Source organism: Leptinotarsa decemlineata, unplaced genomic scaffold, assembly GCF_025532065.1.
Source record: "Leptinotarsa decemlineata unplaced genomic scaffold, Ldec_3_MD MMD2_tig00000035_RagTag_RagTag, whole genome shotgun sequence".
Taxonomy (NCBI): Eukaryota; Metazoa; Arthropoda; class Insecta; order Coleoptera; family Chrysomelidae; genus Leptinotarsa; species Leptinotarsa decemlineata.
The window spans coordinates 23895022-23911382 of NW_027412540.1; the positions used below are offsets into that span (position 1 = coordinate 23895022).

At 36.3% G+C, this 16361-nt stretch overlaps 2 protein-coding genes across 2 annotated transcripts in view; both read right to left on the reverse strand.

Annotated features, from left to right (window-relative positions):
• The window catches only part of LOC111510031 (ribosomal protein S6 kinase alpha-5), a 203004-nt gene extending 200907 nt beyond the window's left edge, over positions 1-2097 (reverse strand). The window contains exon 1 of the mRNA XM_074172067.1: positions 1759-2097. Within this exon, the coding sequence (XP_074028168.1) occupies positions 1759-1918 (160 nt within the window). The 5' untranslated portion in view covers positions 1919-2097. The remainder of the gene's footprint in view (positions 1-1758) is intronic.
• Positions 2098-4748: 2651 nt separating this feature from the next.
• Iyd (Iodotyrosine deiodinase) lies at positions 4749-15869 on the reverse strand. Its single transcript, XM_023155756.2, has 4 exons — positions 15519-15869; positions 10682-10915; positions 8731-9047; positions 4749-5056 (listed from the first exon to the last, which is right to left on the reverse strand). The coding sequence occupies exons 1-4, from the start codon at positions 15673-15675 to the stop codon at positions 4874-4876; spliced, it is 891 nt and encodes a 296-aa protein (XP_023011524.2). The 5' UTR covers positions 15676-15869; the 3' UTR covers positions 4749-4873.
• Positions 15870-16361: the final 492 nt, after the last annotated feature.

The window sequence follows — 16361 nt, forward strand, 5'->3', positions numbered from 1 at the left end:
GATACGGGAATGACAGAATAAGTTGTGGTTCTCTTATTCCCTAAATGAATGGCATCCCAACGATGGCTTAATCCTATGGTGTGTGTATCCGTGCCGAAAAGATGAATTACACTGAGCTTATCAGCTGTCTCCACGGAACCTCGAGATACCGGGCGCCCTCTCGTCGTAACATCGCCTTGTCACGGTAATGCGGGGCTCCGCCGTGATTGACCTTCTTTCCCTGGCTACTCGTGGGAATTTTATGGAAAGAGTGAATTTAAAAATCCTTTCTGGCACTGAGTCTACAGAGGAGATAGATATTGAGCTTACGACTCCAACTGACCTCCCTGTACATTTAGATCAGGAGCGAGTCTACAGAAGAGATAGATGTAGAGTTTACGACTCCAACTGATCTCCTGGTGCATTTTGATCAGGAGCGAGTCTACAGAGGAGATGGATGTCGAGATTACGACTCTAACTGACCTCCCTGTACATTTAGATCAGGAGCGAGTCTACAGAAGAGATAGATGTAGAGTTTACGTCTCCAACTGATCTCCTGGTGCATTTTGATCAGGAGCGAGTCTACAGAGGAGATGGATGTCGAGTTTACGACTCCAACTGATCTCCCTGTAAATTTAGATCAGGAGCGAGTCTACAGATGGGATGGATGTCGAGTTTACGACTCCAACTGACCTTCCTATAAATTTAGATCAGGAGCGAGTCTACAGATGGGATGGATGTCGAGCTTACGACTCCAACTGACCTTCCTGTAAATTTAGATCAGGAGCGAGTCTACAGAGAAGATGGATGTCGAGTTTACGACTCCAACTGACCTTCCTGTAAATTTAGATCAGGAGCGAGTCTACAGATGGGATGGATGTCGAGCTTACGACTCCAACTGACCTTCCTGTAAATTTAGATCAGAAGCGAGTCTACAGAGAAGATGGATGTCGAGTTCACGACTCCAACTGACCTCCCTGTAAATATAGTTCAGGAGCGAGAGCTTCTCAACTCCCCAACTCCTGATCCAATAACTGAACCTAAAAAAAAGTTTGGTGTTCCAGCCAGGAATCGACTGAGTCGTCTCCTCAAGATCGGGGTACTTTATGAGACAGCCTTGCACCAAATTCTTGAGCCGCGTACGCATAATCTATCTCAGGTGGAGGAACAAGCCCTCCATGAGCAGGTTAGCAAACGTTTGCGTTCACGTGATGATTCACCAAAACCAGAGGCGAAACATCTCTGCACGATTGAATTCAAGGTATTGTCAGGTATAGCTGACGTGCAAAAACCCTCATACGGGAGGGTTGTCGCGGGTATCAAGGTGGGAATGTTGCACCTTGACTATCCGACTACCTCATTATCGATGAAACAGCAGAACATATACTTTGTGCCTGCCCCGCTGGGGACCGAATCAGGTTTTTGTACCATTGATAGTAAAGATATTCAGGAAAATATGTTTTTTGCATCTTTAACGTCTAATGAACAGTTTTCCCTCACTTGCTCGGACTGTTCAGAAATTGTCCTCCACGAAAAAATTGAGGTTCACTAAAACAATTCAAAAGACTTCATTAGTAGCGGTAGTCGATGGTACCTATTGAAATGAAATTCGGAGAGCGTCGTTCGTTTAATTTCATTGTTATACTGGGAAATTTTTTCAGACTACTCTTCCTTCCTGTATTATGAACAAAAAAGGATGCACACTTTCCACCTTTTGCACATCAACAACAGTATAAACACAGACATTACTTGTTGAATATAAAATATGTCAAAACTTACCGTACGTAATATCGTGGGTCACAGTCTCAGCTAACGATACTATCACTGTTTGGGTCATACATCGGATAGACGGTGATGTACCCGGCGATTTTGATATTGGTACAGGTGTCTTCGTGAATTTTTCACTATCACTCTGTTGTTCCAACACAGTCGACTCCATAGTTTTGAGAAATCACCACCTGTTGTCAAAAACACTCACCTACGCACTCAATATTCCAATGTGACTATTTTTAAAAACACTCCCGCCTCTGACTCTTTTCTGGGTATTCACTAGTGCATTATTGATTTCTATTAGTTCAGTGTTTAATTTTCACTACAAGGTTCATTTATTCAACTATGTCATTATTTGTTAGTTTTATATTTGTTTATTAAATGTGAATCAAAAACCCATGTTTCGATTGGTAAATGTCAAATCTGAATATCAGAGTAGGCTAGTCCAAGGCGCACCCTACTTCATTCACACTCACTTTGCGTTTCCTCACGGGTTTAATTCGAATGTGTAAATAGAAATTGAAGATGGAAAATTAGATAACGATTATCTCCGTTGGTTTAAAAATCCATTACCAGTTATTTATGCGATCTTGTGTTATTTTTGCCGTGGCACAACCTGTGTGCAAAAGTCGTAATCTCACTTTATTTTTAGATTAAACACTATTCATTCCGACTTTCTTGACTGGTGTTTAATTTTCTGTAGCAATCTCGGTTATATCATTGGCATTGAGAATAAAACACTGCCAAGATCTTCAATAACGAATTAATGCTTATAGCACAATAAGATAATCCTGACCATAACAATAAAGACTGCCTGACTACTGAATCTGAACAGGGAAATAATGTCCGACCACAAGTAGGTCTTATCAGTTCATACAGTGTGTTGCTATGGCAAGAAAGTACCATAAAAATTGCTCAGTTTGTAAAGTTAAACTACTGACTAGATTTTGTTGCAAGCTTATCACGTTTTATCAAGTTGTTGTGATAAAGAATGTAGATTTGATTTAAAGATAGAATCAATTATTGTCATTATTATTATGTTTCTATTATCCGATCAAATGAGTCACGTTTCTTACTGTTTTCTGGGTGTTGTTTAAACTCCCACAATTTATTATTTTTCGAAATGTCAACCATCTAAATGGAGATGAATATAGAAATTCCATTTTCTCCATATTCAATTTGCAGGCTGTAACTTTCAGTTCGCCTTTCATTGCGCTTTACATATTATCTATGGATTTGTTTGTTTCCTTTTTAGGTTCTAGCTGATAAACTCATAAGGATCAATGCTTGTTTCATAATTAATATTGAGAAGTACTGAAGCAGTCTTTTTTTTGAACGAGACAGATCAAAAAATTGAAATTTGGGATATGAAATTATTGCATGAATAGGTACTTTATTTTGAAGTGAAACTGACAGACGAAACTTTCAAGATGGCGACTGGGCGCCATTTGGGAAAAAAATTAAATGGAAAGGGGGAAAGCCCCCAGGTCATCCGTCCATTCCGGAAGAACAGCAAGTGCAAATAATAAGTGAGATGCTAGTAAATCCTTGAACAGTCTACTTATTTCGTCGCGAATGTTTGTGAGGTGTCTCCTTCTAGTGTGTGGAGACTTTTGAAGAAGAATAGGTATCATCTATACAAAATCAAAATGGTACACCAATTACCTGAAGATGACCCTTATCGAAGAACAGAATTCTGCGAAATCATGATGGAAACCATTGCAAGGCATCCTACCTATCTCCACAATATTTGTTTTAGTGACGAATGTACATTTTTTGTAAACGGAAATGTTCACAGACAAAATTGCCGTTATTGGAGTGACACCAACCCTCATGTTTTCCGGGAAACACATACCCAATATCCAAAAAAAATTAACGTTTGGAGAGGAATATTGGGAAACCATATTGTAGGACCTCTATTTATTGATCAAAATTTAGAACTATATTTGAATATGCTGGAAACTACTGTTGACCCTCTCAGCACTGAAATCGTCGAAGCAAATCCTAATGAATTAGATATGGATATTGAATTCCAACAAGATGGAGCACCACCACATTACTCCAGACAAGTGAGAAACTATTTGGATACTTCTTTTCCCGGTCGTTGGATTGATCGTCGAAGTCCTACAGAATGGCCAACCTGCTCGCCAGATTTGACACCTTTGGACTTTTTCTTATGTGGCTATTTGAAGCAGAAGGTGTACGAAACTGAGTCTGCTTCAATATTGGATATACGGCAGAAAATAATGAATATTTGTAAAGATATTGACGTTACTGTGTCCGAAAATGATCGACGTGAAATATCGGATAGGCTGTTCATATGTCAAGAAGTTTGAGGCAACCATTTCGAGCATCTTCTGAACTGACCTCAAGCTTATTACCTCATATTATGTAGTTAAATGTCAATGTAGTCAGGCAATTATTAAAAGTTCCGCCATTTCGTAATAGTGGAAGATATTGACATTACACAACCCTAGATGTGAAGCATTTGTCAAGAGCTTCAAAAAGATGTGTCACAATACCCCCTTTCCTTTTAATTTTTTTCCCAGATGGCGCCCAATCGCCATATTGAAAGTTTCATCTGTCAATTTCACTTCGAAATAAAGTATTCATGCATTAATTTCATTCTCCCAAATTTCATTTTTGAGTTGACCCGTTCTAAAAATAAAAGGGGGGAATTTAAAGAAATGCACTGTATAATTTTTAGTAATATTGATTGATGTTTTTTGAGTTGGTTATATATTTATGTATTTATTTATTTCATAGACTATTCTACAAAATGAACCCAATTACAGAATAGGGAGTAACAGTGGCATTTACAAATATGTACTTACGTAATGTAACTTGTGAATCTATATAAAAAATGAAAAATAGAACTGTCAGTTAGCTAAGACATGTCTTTTGATGTGAGTAAGACATTACATTACGATATGTTGAGAGATAGATTATTATTATATTATATAACGACAATTTATTTCCCAAGAAACATACAATGTTTATATAAAATAACAAACTAACAATTTTAATTTATTGTTTAATGATTTAACTACTTTAAGAAACATAAACACTATAAATTTAAAACTAAAAGCAATGATGCCTTGATAATGTAACTTGAAGTATTGACCTAAAACTCCACCATGATGTCCTCTAAAGGTTTTCTTTTTAAATCTGGAACTTCACAGCCTTCAGCTGGGTATCCTACTGGCAAAAGCAATGTGAGTTTTTCGGAATTCGGCCTTCCCAAAAGTAATCTAAGTGCTGGACCACAGTTCAGAGGCGTTGAAGTGAGAGAAACAAGACCAGCAACCTGAAAGTAATAATATAGTCAATATCACAATGAATAATAATATTGATAATATACTTCATTTGCTCAATATACTAAATTCACAATTTGTAAAAAAATCTGTTTAAAATATCTTTTTTCGTTAACCAGCTGAATGAAATAAATAATGATATAATAAGTTGATTGGCAAAAGGAAGAACCAGTTGAATATAAAAAAAAATGTAGATACCCAGTGATTCTCTAAGGTGGCTATAACTTTTTAATTATTAGATCTAGAAAAACGAAATTTGGAGTCTGTGTATTATAGTTATATTTACATTTTTTGACATATATACTTGCTTTGCAGTACTTCCGGTTTGACCGGAAATGACTCCAACTTTCGATTTTTAAATGGGACATCCTATATATTTTCACTTATTTCGATCGAGAATGACACTGTAAAACCAACAATAATTCACTTGTCAATATTTGACTAATAAAATCTTTTCCAATTTTCATTGTATGATCTAGAATGCCGTGGATCGTGTAAATCTCTTCATTCTTGATCAAGTAACATGGGAAAACTACGACTTTGAGGCTTATGACTTCACAGTCGTTTCGAGAATTATTTCACATTCGCAAATATGAATTTTTGCAGTTAACTTGATTTTTCTAAATGGAAAGGGGGTGGCTCGAAGGCTTTTTGTGTCATTTTCTTACGAATAAATTGATGCCACACACTTTCACTTTATTTTTGTATATTTTTCTGAATAATTGCAAGAAACGATCATACCTAATAACAAATAAAACGTATTCGGTATACTTATGCACTAAGTCATGTTATTCTAGTTATCCGTGGCAAACAATTGAAGCTGTTGCTAGGACTACCTAAACAAATAGGCTAATGAATATGCTGTCACCTTTAAAAATTTATTTGTTGGGTAGTTTATAATTAGATATGGCAAATTATACTAGAAACGAGAAAATTGACATGTTGCTAATTTACGGAGAAACAAAAAAGAATGCAACTGATGCAGCTCGAATTTATGCTCAGAGGTTCCCTAATCGTCGTTCATCCCACTAGGCATTATTTTCCAAAACTGGAAAGAAAAATGCGAAATGATCCAGAAGAAAATGCCAATAACTTCATCGTCAGTGAAGAAAAAGAAGTAGACATGTTGTACGGCGTCAATGTGATATAACTTATTCGTCCGTTTGGAGAATTCTTCACAAATATAATTATCGATCATTCAAGTACCATCTACACCAACATCTTTACGATAACGATCACAACCGAAGATTGACTCATTGCAACTGGTTTTTGACTAAATACAGGGAAGATGTACGTTTTCTATTTTAAATAATTCATTCAGGTGAAACCCCATTCACCAACTTGGGTATGTTCAATAGGAATAATAAAAGGTACTGGTCTCAAACAAATTTACATCTGATGAAAGAAGGAAATTTTCAAGAGCGATTTGGTTTCAATTGCTGGATGGGTATTATCGGAGGAAAACTTTTGGGGCCAATAATTTTCGACGGACAACTGATAATAAAAAAGTTATAGGGGTGAGCCATCTTAGACAATCACCCTGTATAAGTACTAGTATCAGTGTATTCAATCAATAAATATTTGCAAACCCATGAAAACTTTTACAGTTGCTAATAATGTTCAGTATTCACTTCCTGATAATAGTGAAGTTTGTTTGCAAATCCATTTCCTAAATACATTTCCACAATATTTGTAATTTGTTTATATTATTACTTGAAATAAAAAAAATGATAAACAACGATATAAATAAAACAACAATAAATTGGCGCTTCGGGGCGACTCCATTGATTCCAGTGGCGCATTCGCTTTTTCAGCTGCAGGAAAACCCGGAAAAACCTGCAGCACCACATCATCTGAAGATCTTGATCTAACAATGTCCTCTCCCATGAAACAAAATGTAGGGTGTCTACAGAGGCTCCAATAGATTCAATATATCGCTAGAACACTTCATGACACGACTATCGTCAAACTTAAACCAGTCCGTTTCGTCTTTGACCAATGCGTAATAATGGCCGGATTCAACGCAAGAACCACTGTGAACAATGACTGCATGAATATTATAACTGTGGTCTGCTAGATTGAAATGTTCTTCAATTTCGAACCTTCGAAAGAGTTTCTTGCTTCCGTCAGTTTGAAGATCATCAGTGTTATTATTAGATTGACTGGTGCCTCAGTTATACTTGTTTCCTTATAACAGTCAGTTAATTTGGCGCATGTTTTTCAGATGATTCAACAATATGCTTTGCACGGACTGGTTATTAGTCATATCAGGAAAAGCTAGATGAAGTTCGAGAAATTCACATAAATTTTCGCAACCTCTTGAACATTTACTGCAAAGTAAACAAGTGCGGATTTTTCCAGCAAAAGATATACAAACACAAGACGAGATGGACTGTACGGAATAATTCGATCCAGAGCGGTCAGGAGTATTGATTTTGCTATTGTATTACTCACGAATAGTATTGAACAAGAACCCCAAGAATTCGGAACAATCGTCTTGTTGTCCTAACGAGTATCTAGTGGACTATCTAGTGGAAATACTCCAGGAAATCAGATGGAGGGAAATATGATACATTCTTATGAAACTGCAGCTGCATGAACAGGTGTTTGAGTTTGATGAATAAGTAGGAAACATTCCCGTTCTCGTTCATCATTAAAACCTCGTTCTTGAAATTCTTCGTCATGAACAACACTTGTAAAATGGTATTCATGTAGCAAATGTTTTCTAAATTATCCAATCCAATTCTCTTCTCTAGATTTTCAGGACAACTCTCTACTGATTCGTAAGGAAGAACATGTTCCACAGAATCTCCATAAGAATCATTTCTCAAGCTGCGATCGATCCTTCCAAGTGATGAAGGGTTTCGTGGAGGGATCCATTCGGCTCTTGCTTCATGAAGCTCTTCCACTGAAAGGGAACCAAAACTACGAGGACTAAAACTCATATTTGGGGGGCAAGAATGACCTAAGTCCATTGACCGCATTGAAAAACAAGAAGGTGGATCAATCAATTGTGAATTAACCTTGACAGGAGACTGATGAATATCCACATATCTCGGCTTGTTTCGAAGAGATTTCAGTTCCGTACTGAAATTAGGGCAATGCATCATCTAATCAAAATTATGTGAAGGAGGAATAGTTCCAAGGACCGAAGCAGCATTGCCACGTTAAATAGCAATACTAATTCTTTCTATCAAAAAAGAGGTAGAACGATGGTCTTTCGTTGTTTGGCCTATTCTCCTTCCGAGTTCATGAACGAATAACAGAGACTCCGGGCCAGGAGTTCTCTTATTTTATGCATGGGCTCTGGAGTAGACTGCTGTCTAACCACGCAAACGTGGCAAAGGACACGTTTGCGTGGTTAGACAGCACCGGTTAGGATATTTGACATCTAGCCACAATATACCTCTCTCTTTCTATCCCAGTCCTAATCAGTCTCTCAGCTAATAGAAACCGTATAACAACTTTTGACAAATTACACGCCAACTTGTGAAAATATTTTAACTGTTCCATGATTTTGACGTGTTCCTCCTGACGGCATAAGGCTGAAACTCATTTTCCACTTCAGGACTATAAAAATCATATATTTTTGAGAGATATTATATGACTCTTTAAAAATATAGCACGGACTTGCGGTCTATAATGAATCCAATTACCAATATCTCACCTGAATTGCTGTTAATAATATCCCTGCTGCCAAGGACACGCTTTGTTCGTTATAGTAGTGCGTCTTTTTCCTTCCATCCTCCCGAAAACTATACAATTGTTTGAAGACAAGAATCAAGTAGGGAGCATCAGTGAGGTATTCCTTGACCCAGTTAGTTTTCAGAGGTTTCAAATCCGCCGTCCACTCCCTACTCATTCTTTTCTTGTAGTTGATTTCTTCTTCGTTTTCAATGATTTGTCGAATTTTAAGTTTCATCTCTGGGCAGGATACTACAACGTAGGTCCAGGGCTCTGTATGAGCACCACTTGGAGCTGTTCCTGAAAAAAGAATCCTATCTAATAAGTGGCTTATTATTCCGTTACAATCGCATTTACTGAAAGCATAAAAAATGTAGAAGGACTAGAAGTTTAATAAAAAAACATTCAATCATTACCCTGAGAAAAGATTATTTATTTACACCCTGAATCTGAAGTTATGTACTTTATATTTGGAACTGATTCCACTAGCTCTGAATTATGGAGACGGGTCCTCAAGAATCTTCTCAAGACAACTACCAGAGAAAGATGAAGTAACCATGCTGTGGACCAAGTAGCAAAAGTTCCACAGACGACGAGGAAGCCATAAAGAAGGCTACCAGGTGTTACTGGAATAAAATAAGTGAACTGTTCAGAAAATGAGAACTGCAATGAAATTTTTTCCGAAGGGTATTCTTCAGATTGAAGATGTATTTGTATTCTTTGATTATGTACTGCAAAAAAGTTGTTCAGAAAGGGTCTTTGGACTGAATCTATGTACAGTATTTTTTTGGTATAAACTATTTCGAGACCTTCGTGAAAACCTCTACTAGGAAATACCTATTTATTCTATACTTTCGCTTTACATGGAAATAATATCAAAGGAATTCGTTCAATTCTTTGGTCACTAAGTGCATTATGAAGACTGGATTTCTGTTATCACAGTTACCCATTGTTCCATTATCGACATTGTATACTTTAATTACGAATGCTATGTTATTTAAAATGTTATTTAGTTGCATATCCAATATATTGCTTTGCTGACTACAGCACACTTGTCTCGTTATTCCTTTTGGATTCCAAGACATCGGCTTCGGATGCATATCTTCACCGGCAGCAGGAGGTGGAATATCTTGAAGAGGATCTAGAAGTGATTTCGAATTGTAGTGAAAGTAACCATCTTCAATTCAATGCCATGAAAACCCTGGCATCGGTTTTCTCCAAAAAGATAAATGTCTCCAAACGTTGGTGGTGAAAATGAACACCAATCATGTCGATGGAATTGTAAAGGCTGCTTATTTAAAGCTTGAAACACTGTTTCGAACCAGAAAACTGTATACACCTCAGCAACTTTTGATGCTTTATAAAGCTCAGATCCGACCTTATTTGGAGTACTGTTCTCATGTATGGAACTCCACCCCCAAACATACCCTGAAGCTGCAGGATTCTGTGCAGAAAAGAGCCAGCCGCCTGATTGGAGACGCGAACATCATTTGCAACCTTGATAGTCTGGAAAGAAAGGTTGGAGATTGTGTGGAGACTGTGACTGCTCATGGTTTTGGGGTTCAACTCAGTACACCTCGAATTTCACTCTTCAAGAACTCTTTCATTTCGAGAACTGCGTTTATGTGGAATAAACTTACTGAGAACGGTTTTCCAAATGAATTTAATCTCCAGCGATTCCTGTAGTGATTATGTTTTGTCCTTTAAAAAACCAATCCAACAGATTCACCAAGTGAATTGGTTTGTGAGGGACAACAATCACTCTGTATGCTAATGCAACTCTCCTACCAGAATTTTTTCACACAGATCTTGTAGAGGATAAAATATCATAACAGTTGTAGTAAGTAAGGGCGATAGGCTGTGGTTTCAAACTATTGACGCGACCTTTATGCCCAGAAAAAAGTTGTAATAATGGGGCTATTGATGATCCTTACCTGCAGTTTTTATGATATTATGAATGATTTCTTTTGGAACGAAGTCGCTGCTGAAGTGTCGGACAGTTCTCCGTTTGTTCATCAGATCATAAAACTGTGCGGATTTAGCGATAGAATCTTCCACAGTCAATTTTTCAAATTTCAGCGGTATATGTTTCAAGTCCTTTGGTAGAGCAGGTGTGAGTCCATCGTCTTCAACTTCTTCATTTGTTGTGTCTGTTTCCTCTTCTATCACTGAAAGAATAGTGACAAAAAATGATTATCGGGTTACATTATCGGATGCGATGTGCTTTAGTTGTTTTTCAAACACGTACTCGTTTGTGCCATGAATTATTACTCATCTCTACAATATGATTTCCGATGGAATGATGAAAATGTCTGCTGGCCACTTCAAATTTTGGCTAAAAAATATCCTTCTCTCATGGAATTTATTTCAGGTAAGTAATATGATTTTGTTTTTATCGAATACATATGCATTACTTATAAAAAAGCATTTTTCTTCAAATCTTTATTTTCATGTGTTTATGTAACTTTTTTGTTTTGTTATTTAGGCTGAGTAGAGGAGAGCAATTTTTCGGTTCCAAAATGAGCAAAAACAAGAACTTACTCTGCCTTTTGATACGTAGATGTTTGTATGTTTTATAATTTCCAATTTGTTCTCAATTCGTTATTATCTATTCATGAATGATTCTGCAACCGTGTTAGGAATCACACGTTAAAAGGTAAGACCTCGTTAGTCCTTAGCTCGCACAAGTTTCTCAACTTCTGAGAGTTGTCGTTCGTATGGGGGCGGCAGCTGATTAACGGAAAAAACAGATTTGAAACAGATTTGAATTCCCGGCGGTTCTACATCATTCCGGTCAGTGGTTGAAGCTGATAGAATTTCACCAAGTCCATAATTGCTGCTCAACAGTATCAAATTAACCGAAAACTCAACATCAACAAATCGTTCCAACATAATTTCTTGTTTATACCATTGTCAATGATATCGAAAAAAATCATCGAGAACGTGTAAATCATGAGCATTCTCATATATTTGGCATGTTTCAAATTTTTTAGTCATTACAGTTTTCTCTTCATATATTTCACATCTTTGGATTGGTGCAATCGGAGTCTCAGGTTAATGCGCTTAATATGACAAGTGAGTTTACTAATATAACATCGTCCCCCTTGGACCAGCAACAACAAAAAAGAAAGGGTAATTAAAACATTGGTTGGTATTTCTCTAATCACCAGCCATAACAAAAAAGGAGGGGTAATTGAAACGTTGGTTGGTATCTGTGAACCTGAGAGTCTTCCTGAGGAACTCAACCATCTGAAGATTGGAATAGGTACAGCGAAGGAGAATTTGAGCGGGTCATACGACCCAAGAGGGAAACACTTTTCTTCCTTATGTTGAAAATTTTACAAAAAACACGACGCCAAACCAATGTTCAGACCAACAAAAACTATCAAAGTCCACGGTCAGCTAAGCTCTAGAGGACCTTTAGCAACAGCCGTGGGCCATTGGAATCACAAAAAGAAGTGTAGGTACCCGTCTCTCTGAACATAAGAGAAATTGACGACTCAGACAAACCGACAAAGCCGACCATGTTCCAACAAAGAAGGCATTCACATTATCTCATTATAATATACAGTTACACTCCATAAAACTCAAAATTAGATATTATCCAACAGTATATAAGGGCGATTGCTATTCAAAAATACAGGGATAATTTCAATAGAAAAGAAGAGACAATGAACATCGATATAATCTGGCTACCTGTCCTTAAAGATACAAAAACAAAGTCAGGTTATCCTATTAAGAGAAACCAATACACGCCCACTGATAATAATATGAAACCAGAGACAAATACCAATATCGTAGTTACTGGGCACAAAACAACGAGAACAACAACTCGAGCACCAACAACTCGAGCGACCGTTACCACATTGCCTTTGATGATGTCTAACGCAGTAGTGGACGAAACGGTAGGTTTAAAAACCTGCATATCACCCTGCATAAACCCGAGAAATAACTTTCACATAGTTCTTTACTTCAATTAAAACTCATTTTGAAGGTTTGCAATACAATTTTTTATATGAAATAATGTTTTTGGCTTCTCCACCTTGATACAAAAATATTATGAAAAAACTAGTTGTTTCCGCGGCTTTGCCCACGTAGAAATTGGTTGGTTTGTCACATTAGGTTTCGTGACAGACCATTTTAAACAAATAGTTACAGTATTTTTTTATCAACCCAGAACTTCAGGTTTCCTACTTCAAAACTGACGGAATTCAATACAATCTTTGAACTCCTATTTTTTCCCCTTGGCGGTGGAAATGTCTGATTCCCTTTCTTGATGCTTATTTACGCTATAGAAAGAACCTACCTGAATATTTCAAGATTCTAGGTTTAGTAGCTTCGGCTGTACGTTAATATAAGAGCGAGCAACAGCAAGTAATTTATATTTTTAGGTGGTTCCACTTATGTCTCGCTTCCGTTTAAGCAGTTATTTTTATTAAATACCTTTCTTAGTTATTCACATTTTGTCTCCAATCGAGAACCGCCTGCCCGGTACTGACGATACCCAATAGGCTGAAACAGCCGTTTACCGGTGGATCTTAAATTGAAATTAATATGGGAATGATCAGAATAGTACTCATCTATTTGTTTTTTGATTTTCATGAAATTATTTTCCAGCAGCTTGACTGCATTAACCTTTCTCGATTATATATATATATATATATATATATATATATATATATATATATATATATATATATATATATATATATATATATATATATATATATTCGTATTGCTTTTTTCGTGATGTTGTTCTTGTATTGGACTGAATACTTATTAGGTAGTTAAGTGATGTACTTTAATCTCGAAACAGGTGTTTGCTCACTTATCGAGAATAGATCAGCTATGCACAAAAATAATACTGTATTTATAAATGTTCTCATTATTGTGTTTACTTTTTGTATTACACTGTCATTCACATATATATTTTTTAAGTGTCATGCTTTTTTTCGTAATCCCCATGTTGTCCAAATGGATGGTGCTCCACCCCATAATTCTCATTCAGTCAGCGAAGCTTTAACCGAAATCTTCGAAGACAGATGAATTGGTAATAATGGCCCTTTTCGTTGGCCTCCTAGAACAGTAGATGGCAATCCATTAGATTATTTCGTGTGGGGTTTCATTAAAAATTTGGTTTACTCTACTCCAATAACAACAATGGAAGATATGAAATCGAGAGTTACAACTGCTTTCAATAGTTTGACTCCAGACTTGATCAGAAGCGCTACACATGACAATCTCTTGAAGAGATTACATGTTTGTTTAAGTAAAGGTGCAGATGTGTTTGAACATATTCTGAAATACACTGACGATAAAATTAACTCATCAATTTATGGGTTTATTATTTTCAGTTCGTGTTTCGGCGTTAATGAAACTATTGTTTGAAGAGAAGTTTCATCCGATGGTTGAGGAGTATTTTAATAATTATCTATTCATTGTATTATCTGTGACTAATTGAGAAACATCAAACGAAATCTGTTTTACAAAAATGAGTGATGAACAAGGAAACCATGTCAATTTCCGTTTGAAACAGTTTATCTCGAAAACGGTTCAAAATAGAAATAGTATTATCTGAACAAAGTTAATCTAAAATTGGATGTAGAGCTCAAAAATGTTGAAATATACAGGGTGTCCAATTTGAAAAAATTGAGTTCCACTCATCTTTTCATGAGATCAAAGTATTTGCATTTTTTGAAGACCCTGTATGAGGCAAATGAAAATATGACTCGGAGTAAAGATCCTCCTAGTATCACTCCACTCCATTTCAAATTTGATCGTTTTAGTGCAAGAGAGTTCAAGATTATCAGCATTTATAAAAGTTCATGTTTGGTAAAAAAAATATCGAAATTAATTTATATCTTCTAAACGATAATAGATAGGTATAGGGAAATATGAATTTGTTGACAAAGTGATAATGAATCATAATATGATATTATATACGGGGTGTTCCATTTGAAAAATCAAAGAAGCCGCGACAACGCCGCTTCGTCTAAAATATTTTAGGCGTATAGGTCATATTGACTTATGCATACTGTGGAATTTTCAGGTTGATCCGTTGAATAGTTTGCCAGAAACGGCTAATTAACGCTCATCATGAAAAGCCCTGTATAGTGGCTACCACATAAGAGGTGGATATATGCTAACGCGGACTTTTATTTGGCACAATCTTACGGTACATTATCTGCAAGTAACTCCAACGGTATAGGCAGCACACACCAAAATAGCTCTCAGGGAATAAACATTTTTCCGACTTACCTAATACTTATGACTAAAATTACACAAAACCTTTGTAAATTGTCGCCTATATGTTATTCTGATGTACAATCTGTATTTATGTATATTCATCTAAATCCGTTCAGTCGTTTAGGCGTGAAAGAGCCGCAAACATACATAGGTACATACATACATCCATCCTCCCAAACCTTCACATTTATAATATTAGAATAGATGGATTCTTAAGGAAAGAAAAAAGCAATTAAGTTTAAGATTGGACCTGATAGCTTTCTTCCTTCACTTTTTGTGTATGAAAATAGAAAAGTGAAAGCCATAAAACTTCCTTTTCCCACAAACTTATCTCCCCTAAAAATATACCTCTTCAAATTTGAACTTTTTAATGTTGAATACCAGTCGAATCGATACTTCGAAGACTTTGCACTGTTGTTGAATTGAAATAATCTGAAGAAAATAAATCACTTTCGCCAACACAATCTCCCAACATGCACATTTGCAAGATATGAATTGGCGACAGATTCATAAGCTTTATCTTACCTTGATCAAGTCTTCCGATATCATCATATTTCTTCTGCAGTCCTGAAATTGCCTTCTTCTTCTTCTGTAAACCACTGTATACCCCATAACCGATTCTGGCTATAATATACAAAATCAATCCGGCCACAAAGTATTGCCAATAAAGTTCAAAAAACATTTCGAAATGAGAATGCAGACGCGAATGATAAGACCAGTGAGAGTTTATGTTTCTCTGGCGGATATTTTAATTATCGTGACCTAAATTGATGCAGCGCTACGCATACAACGAAAAGTGTATGTATACCAGTATCAAGTTAATGAAAATAGCACTGAAATTAGAAAACAGGCGACTGATGATTGAAATGGATTGAAAGGGAGGACTACGTGTTATACATATAACAAGGGTGAGAATCACGTGACGGGTGGGTTGACCTATAATGATAATTGATATCCTTATATTGTGGATATGCGTGCTTGCAATCGATTTTTCAGTAGGAAACACATCGATTGTACATGAATGTGTGTTAAATGAATAAAATATTTCATAGAAACGTCAATGTTGTTTATTCTTGTGCTTGCATTATTTTCCAAATCACCACTACTTTTTCTGCTCTTTCAATTTTGAACAAACGAGGCCTGTTCAAAAAATAAGGTGAATTTTCATAAAAACAATATTCATTAATCAATTTCTATTTTGTTCTCTTCAAAGAAGTCCCCCTCAGATACACTTGTGCCACCGTTTTTTTTTCAATCCTCGAAGCAGTCGAGCAGAGAGTCAAATCTGGTGAATACGGTGGCTGAGGCATAATTACGGTGTTGTTTGTGGTCAAAAAATCACGAACAAGCAATGATGAGTGAGCAGAT